Source organism: Drosophila persimilis, unplaced genomic scaffold (assembly GCF_003286085.1).
Source record: "Drosophila persimilis strain 14011-0111.01,24,50 unplaced genomic scaffold, DperRS2 tig00000700-arrow-arrow-pilon, whole genome shotgun sequence".
Classification (NCBI taxonomy): Eukaryota; Metazoa; Arthropoda; class Insecta; order Diptera; family Drosophilidae; genus Drosophila; species Drosophila persimilis.
In genome coordinates, this window is record NW_020825340.1 from 496,109 (window position 1) to 504,430 (window position 8,322).

Consider the following 8,322-nt stretch of genomic DNA (forward strand, 5'->3'; position numbering starts at 1 on the left):
CCATTGAAAAATTCATTCCTTTCACTTACCTTCAACATGGTGTTCGAGATAGGAGAAAACGCAGCTACTGTGCCAGTAAATACTGCAGTCGGTGCATCGCCTCTTCGATGCCTGTGCCACGTTTTGTTGATTTGACGGCCAGCTCAACAGCGCTTCCACCAGTTTAACAGGGAATCGTTCCGATTTCGGCTGTATTGAGCTCAAGGATCCATAATCAGACTTGCCTATTGCCGGGTAGATTGTGCTTTATAATTTTGGTTTATTTAAACAATAAATTTAATATTCGATGGGGTTCTCAACGACTTTTTATTTGCTGGCCTACACACACACATACATATTTATGTACATACATATGTTGTAAATACTTAGTAAAGAATTGAGCTCCCGTTGAAATTGGGATTTGTGTAGATTAGAATTTACAAAATCTAACTGCTGACCGGTGCGCCTCAATACACATTCGACAGGGCGAAATATTATCAACTTGAAAAGTTTATCAAAAGGCCCAGTGCTAAATACAAGTATTTGGATACTTTTGGGCTAATTGTATTAATAAATTGCTTAGTTTTCGTTTCTGTTATTCGGGTAATGCATACAGGTTTTAAGTCAGGAGGAGCACCACGAGTTGGTCAGGGTCTACATATATGGTCGAATTTAAAATTTAGTCCTATACACATTTTTGAAAAGGCTTGCGGTTTGGTCTGTTCGAGGTTGAACTGTTCATTGATTGGTTAGCTAACATTCATTAAAATACATGTGGGGGGAAATACTTTGAAGTGCAACAAGATGTATGATAAAATGTACCATATTTACAGTGCGATTCGCAGCAAGAAAACAGTTGTGGTATTTACAGAATGAACAATTATGACAGGACATCGTCTGATTGTATAAATCGCGCTAGTGCCACCGAATCGATGCTGCTCGAACATATTTAATTGATACACCGAAAGGATGGCATCGGCAGCCCTAAATTTGTACTCGTTTGTACAATAAACATAAATTACGTAGTCTTTATAGCCTGTTCCACAACTGTCTTCTAGCTTTGAGACGCACTGTAGCCATGAGTTCATGAGACAATAACAACAGATCTTCAATGTTTTAACCTTACACTTAAAAACTTTCCATGAACATTCGCATGAAAATACATCTGAGAATCTTGATTTAAATCTTCGTTTACTTTCGTGTACTAATGAACGCAAGACCGAGCTAAATGGGAAATCATTTCGGCAGACAAGTTCTTTGGAAACGAGCTACAACGAGGTTACAAATGAGGCCAGGTACGAGTCACCGCTCAGAGGGCTGGCCAGGCATTGGTTGCGGGACTCGAGGGGTAATTTAAAAAACTTTAAGTACAACAAACAAAATTGAAACCGAAATCTAAATGCAAATGCTCTATGAGTTTCACACACGATTGGTTACCATGTAGGCAAGACTTAGAGTTAGATCATATTAATATAATTATTATTTTTTGCTTCGTTTTGTTTACTTAAGAACTATGTAAATATTTTCAATTATCTACGAAAACAAATAGCGGCAAGGCGAGTCGCAAGCCTGTCCTGGGCCATTGGGTCTCTCCTTAGGGCCTGTTGTCGAAGCCGGCAAAGTCCGAGGCCTCCGACTCGTCGTCGTCCCGCTCCACGCCGATACAGTGGATGCCCGTGCGCAGCATGGGCGTACCCTTGCCCTTGCCCAGTACCCGGGCGGCAATCACCAGCTGCAGCAGCTCCTTCGCGTTTTTCGAGCTGACAATGTGCAGCACCTCACGCAGCAGCTTCTCCTTGTAGGCAAAGAACTCGATCTTCATCTCGAAAAAGTCGTGCTCGTCGTGCTTCGTCCCAGCGAACTCCGTGATCCGGCAATGCAGATTGGGCGTGGCGCTCACAACAGGCAGAAACTTGCTGCCCGGCGCTCCCGTATCCCCGAACACAGTTGTCGGAAGTTTCAGGTCGATCAGATACCGATGGTTGATCTGCAGAAAGCCCAGGCTAACCGCAATCGTGTCGCCCGAGCGCTGGTATGTCACACAGCTGTCCGACTCAAAGCCATCCGACTTCACCGTGGCCGCATCAAAGTGTACATGATGATCTGGAAAAGAGTAAACCACATAAGATGTCAATACCAAATTTGTAGCAAGGCAAAGCTTACAAACTGAAGAATGCTACAGAAAATGGCCAAGCCCGTGGAAAAACTATGGAGCAAATTAGTGAACATTCATTGTAATACATAAATGCAATCTGTAAAAAGTGTATTAGGCACCGTTTCGTGGAAGAACTCCCGACTACGGACCGTATATTTGCGGCTTGTAAGTGTGTACACAAAACTTAATTGAAAATGAAAATCTTATTTGTTAAACAAGCAGATTGGACGAATTAAAAATTGTGCATGCTTTCCCGGAAACAAGACGCCACATCAGAGGGGCACAAACATAGCCCCAGCCATTGTGGGGAGGGGGACGGAGAGTCAGGTGGAATAAACATAAGTATTCAGAGTTAAACAAACAGAGCAGTGGGGAAGAGGTGGTGGCAGAGGCAGAGGAAACAGAGGTCTCGGGTCGAGCCTCAAGTAAACTTTCCCCCGGACCCCTCCCCCAAGGCATTCGAAGAGGTAATTGCGTGTAACCCCCTAATTAAACGCTTCCAAGGCCCGCTCTTCACTGCCTTTGGGGTTTGAATCGCATTCAAATTGGGTCAATTGGGGGGGGCGGCCAGGCCTGCACTCGTGTTTCGCAGCGTCACATTTCGCGCTGACATTCAACATTCGAGCGACTGTGGAATTGAATTTATGAATTAAAACGAAAGAATAGGCTGGTTTTTTATTAATTTTATCACGCCATTTGGCTGTACTACGTCTACAGAATAATGAATGATACGTAGAGGATGAGTTGCTGAATGAATATTCCCAACAGCTGAAAGAACTCATATTTGAGAATGTTCTGAGGGACTAGAGAGATCTTTTCACACTTAAGATATGCCTCCTCACGCCCACGACCTGTCTCCCTGACGCGCTATCATGGATAAACATACATATATGATATAGAGAATACGATAGACAGGATTTTACATGATTTCCAAAAGAGGATATAGAGAAGAGAAGGGCATATGCAATTCTTGGAGATTTAGAAAAAGCGCATATAAGATTCTCTTGAGAGGTGCTCAATCAATAAGGAATATAATTGTAAATTCAAAAATCCAGTCTACATATTAGTGTCTTGCCATCACGTTCAACTGGCGTCAGATGACCCATTAATCAGACGTACTTCCAGTTTCCATATACGAGTACCATACGAGTGATGCTGCTCGTAAATCACAATCAAATTTAGCGTACACCTGAGACGTGGCATACGTTAAGCTCGTACGTATAATGTATATTTATACGGAGCGCCATAAAGGGGCTGCTTGGAAATGCAATTAACAAATCGCTGGCAAATGTTTATGCAGCAATAAAAACTTGACAGCTTAACGGGCTTCTAATCGGGCGTGCATGCATCGGGTATGTATGGATAACCAGAATCGTGGATGGCGAAGTGGAAGATCTAAATAGTTGAACAATTAATCATGGACTATTGCCTCAGCGAAGAATATTTCACGGGCCCCGACAAAAGTCTCGTATTTCCTAAAAATAGAATTCGGATTTGTCCGTTGGCACTCAAGAATTGTGGTGGAAAGTTTGTTATTTTGGGAACATCGTTTCCACACAATTGTGGAACCATCGAACAGTGCGTTTCATTCGATTAATCTATCAAAATATATCCACCCATGGCATCCGAATGTTGATCTTGAGCAAACTTTTCTTTTTCTAGATAGTTTTAGGGTCTACAAATGTATCAAACATTGGCCTATTGATCTGATCTGATCAATTATTGTATATAAATAAAGGTACAAGTTCTTCTCATCTTTTCTTTCTATATTTTACGGTAAAGATTCCTTCCTATCCGTCTTTCATTTTCGATACGCACTGTAGAAATGGAAAAACCTTCAGATATTCAGAAATATCTGGTCAAATTCTTCTTTTTTTCGGATTCTTCTTTATGCCGCTGTTTGTTTTGGCTGATCGCCCGCTCAGCAGAACGTCATAGTAATTCAATTTTGCAATTTAATTTTCAGGAAATGTTGACAATAAAATTTATGTGTAATTTCTGTTTCCATCTTTTGTATTCGCTTAATGCTGGATCATGTAAAATTGAAGCAATTTTCCGGTTCTTCATTTGCTGGATGTAAGCAATTTATTGTGATCCAACTTAATCTGCTTAACAAAGGAGGTAGCTACCTGAGACCCGAGACCCGACACCCGAGACCTTCCAATGTCGATTCATCCAAGCAAGTGGCACCCCAACCCCCTGTCCCCTTCCTGCATGAGAAGCTACCTCGCCGAAGTGCCGGGATTGTTGTTCTTTTTATAAATTTCATTTAAAGTCACGCTCAAGGCATTGCTACACGCAAACACACAGCAATCTGTACGGATGGAAGGGTAGGAGTCACTTACTCTCTCACGTGCCCCCCAATCAGCATTGATTTATCATTAATGGAATCTCAAATTGGCATCAAATTTGAGTAGAGGAAATTTTGGACCTCTTTTTGGGGCTAGCTTTATTCTATATTTCTATATAGACAAATGATCTGTTGTCTATCTGAGAGATTGTCAATCAATTGATTTCAGTTTCAATTGGTTCGTTTATTCAAAGAATATTGTTAATGAATGCCCTCAGTTAGGGCAAAGAATATTGAATAATAGTATGTATATCCAGCGATCTACGTTCTACCTTCCATACCAATCGAACGTTCAATATTCAGCTCATTTCATAATATAATCCAACGACTGTACTGTGTCCACTTTCTTGTCCCCCCCGGTCTTTCATAACTAATTCAGCTTTGCCACCCGGAACAGCCATTCCCCATGACCGACATGTGGGGGATGCCATAAAAAGGCATATGCACATTTGTACATTTGCAGCAGTATGTGGTACGTGCCAAACAAAATATTGCCAAGGCGTTGACCGCAAGGGAGGGGAAGAGAAGGGAACGATTGCAAAACCCTGCATAACAGAATTGTGTTCTATGTTCTCGAAATTTTCAAATCAAAACAATTGCAAAGGTGTCGTGTCGTATCGTCCCGTCCGTCTGTTCCACCCAACGGGACAAATATCAATCACAGAAACACCTCGTGGCCGCCCAAGGGAGGGGAGTGTGGTTGCCCACCCCAAACAACGTGCTTGGGCGGTCTCACAGTCCCACCGTCGCACAGTCGCAGTGCTATAAATAGCCCAACTCATGTGCATTAAACAATTGCATATCACTTTATAGAAAAGGCAATAAAAAAATAATACAAAACAATGAACAATGAACAACGAACAATGAAAAACGAAAAACCACTGCGCTAGCGGTCGGTTTCTATGCAAACAATTTAATTAAGCCAAAAGACCGGGGTTCAAGGGGTGTGGGAACTGCACCTGTGACGTTGAAAGTGTAATCTCTGGGCCGGGCGCTAAGTGAAATGATAATTATAATTAGGATTGTTCATGAGACGTCTGCCAACTGATTGCAAGTGCTAACTCATGGCAATTTGTGTGAGGTAGTTAAGGGGAGTACATTTCCCAATGGAGACTTTTGAACACTCTACGCCACACGCCCGAGATCAGCGTAGAAAAGCTTTTCACTAAAAACTTTTCATTTTTTCGACTGCTTCATTTAGTCAGTACTTAATCCTACATTCACTCAATCAAAAGAGAACGAAATTGAATGAATTAGAGTGAGAGAGAGAGAGAGAGCAAGAGAGTTTTATTGTTGCATGGGCAGCTAGAGAGCGTAAGATCCTGCTTAATCGAAAGAGAGCCAATTAGATTGCTCTCTTTACTCCCTCAGTCAAACAGCTTACAGTTACTTTACTTGCGCAATAAATTCAATAGTGCTCTTCCAAGGCCCCAACGCACACACACCTCCCTCCCACAGAGAGCACTTCAAACTGTCCAACAGAGCGCGATAAACCGTAATTGATGAAAGTGTATAAAAAGGAAAAGGAAAATTATTTATATGCCAGACGACAATTCATTAACTTTTTTCTGGCAGCGGGGGGGTGTGTTGATCATAAATAAAAACTAATCTACGACAATTTAAGAATGCTTATATCAAACGTTTGAGCCTGGGCTTTGCCTCAGCCGATAAGGGGGCAACGGCGCCCCACACCAAGTCACGCGAATTGCGGCATAGAGGGAAAAATCATCGATTCGCCGGTAAATGTCATGAATTTTGCATCATGGGATGCAGAGACAGCAGGGAATGGGAATGGGGACGGAGGCACATTGAAAATTGGCTTAGGTTTGACCATGAACAAATATTATTTTTAATATTACGACAGAAAAGCAGGAAAACGGCCGCCCAAAGAACAACAATGAACGTTGGAGGGCAGAACGAACGGGAGACCAGAGTAAACGAGAGAACACGAGCCAGAGGGAGCCAGGGATATGCATGCGTCAATTTCAAAAAGAAATGTTGAAATTTGTACCAGTAGCGGACTTTGTACAAATCACTAGTCATCCGGTAAATACCCTTGCAGTACCAAATAACGACTTATTCAATGAAGGATCTGTCTTGTTACTTGCAACTATCTACTGGTGGGCGTAAAAGTGAGTAAGGTTAACGCTTTCTTCGGTGCAGGAATAGTAAAAGTATGGCGAGAGGAGGATAGTGAGCGGAAGCATATATGAATGTGTCAAAAGATGGAGGAAGGGGAGAAAAGATAAACGTGTCAAAGCCCAACAAGCAACAAGGAAGAAAGGTATATTTTGTGTAAGGTATGTAATGCATTGCCAGAAACAGTTTTCACTATTCACGATTCTACGCGACAACATGAGAACGACAGCGAATTTCTACTTGTGATAGAGAGAATATACTCTACCTTTTACAAATGAGCCTTGCAAGGAGTAAGGCTCACGCACACACGCAAACTATCGCAGTTGCACTCACATCAGCACACACTAATGCAGTACATGAGCATGTTTATGAAAATGCAGTCACCAAAAGGTCAAATGGGAACATTTGTCCCACTTTCTGATCTAATTTTAGCAAAAACTCTTGGCAAGTCCAATTAAACATTCAAATCCCACCAAAACCCTCCTCTAGGAAGCAGGCAAATCCACTGCCGGCTTTGGTTAATGATATTTTAAGGCACTTTCTGGTAAGTCGCAGCTGGGTAGAGCGACCCCCGCTAATGATAATCACATTTTGGCTTAAAAAATGCCATATAATGGCTAAACCAAATATAGACAAAGTAAACACAAACTTTTGTAGTACTATTTACCTTGATGATCCGCAGTGGCTTCGTCGCACATTTTGTGGCTCTCTTAAATGCCAGCCGATATTCTGTCGGGAGGAGGTGTGTCTTTTCACACAGATCAGAAATTGAATTAAACTGGAAGGCGCGTTCCTCGCACGCTGACAACGAATGGGAGCAGGCGACGCCAGATAAGAGAGGGCAGATGCAAATGTAGGAGCGTCCAGTAGTCGAGATATTCTTTGCGTTTCTTGATCGCCAGCAGCCGCTTTTATTTATTAAGTTTCACTTTACTTATTAAAAAAAACAAAACAAAAAATCCGGGAGCGTATTTGGTTGAGTGGTCAGTGTGACCGCGGATTTATCGTTAAAATATACCGTCCGACCCTCAGAAACATACCAAAATATTCGCCTCATTTTACAAATATACCGTAAATATACTGACGAATTCAAGTTCTATTTTACATATTCCTCGTTTTTGATATTCCGACGAATATCACTAGCTATATAGAACATTTTGCCATGCCCACATAATTTTTTACGATCGATGAATCAATTTCCTACAAGTCTGTTTAATTTGAAGTAATCATCTTTATTGGATTCTTTATAAAAAATGGTTTAAGCAAAAACAATTTCCACTAAATTACATAGTTACATTACAACTACACAATATCAACACATTCGCTACATATTAACTACATTTGTAGTCAATTACCAAAAGCGACACCTGAAGAGGAAATGTCGAAATAAAAAAAATTGAGATTTCGATGGTAAACGATCAGGAATTCGATGCTGATCACAAATTCGTAGTTTATGTGGCCTGGGACAAGGCTCTACATGCCATTTCTACACGATTTCTACATTGGTGCTTTGAACGCGTCATAAAAAACACTGGAAAATACTAGAAAATACTATGAAAAGGTACGAAATTTGCAGCAGTGTGATCGCGGACTTGGTGATAAAATAACCCGAAATATACCGTTTCAGTTTCAAAAGATACAAAAAATATACCGATGAAACCCCACTTATCCCACGCGACGATTTTCAAATCTACCTATC

General features: G+C 41.4%; 1 protein-coding gene across 1 annotated transcript; it reads right to left on the minus strand.

Annotated features, from left to right (window-relative positions):
- Positions 1-275: 275 nt before the first annotated feature.
- LOC6601411 (UPF0687 protein C20orf27 homolog) lies at positions 276-7,574 on the minus strand. The gene is made up of 2 exons (XM_002026445.2): positions 7,291-7,574; positions 276-2,082 (listed from the first exon to the last, which is right to left on the minus strand). The coding sequence occupies exons 1-2, from the start codon at positions 7,319-7,321 to the stop codon at positions 1,574-1,576; spliced, it is 540 nt and encodes a 179-aa protein (XP_002026481.1). The 5' UTR covers positions 7,322-7,574; the 3' UTR covers positions 276-1,573.
- Between the last annotated feature and the right edge of the window lie 748 nt (positions 7,575-8,322).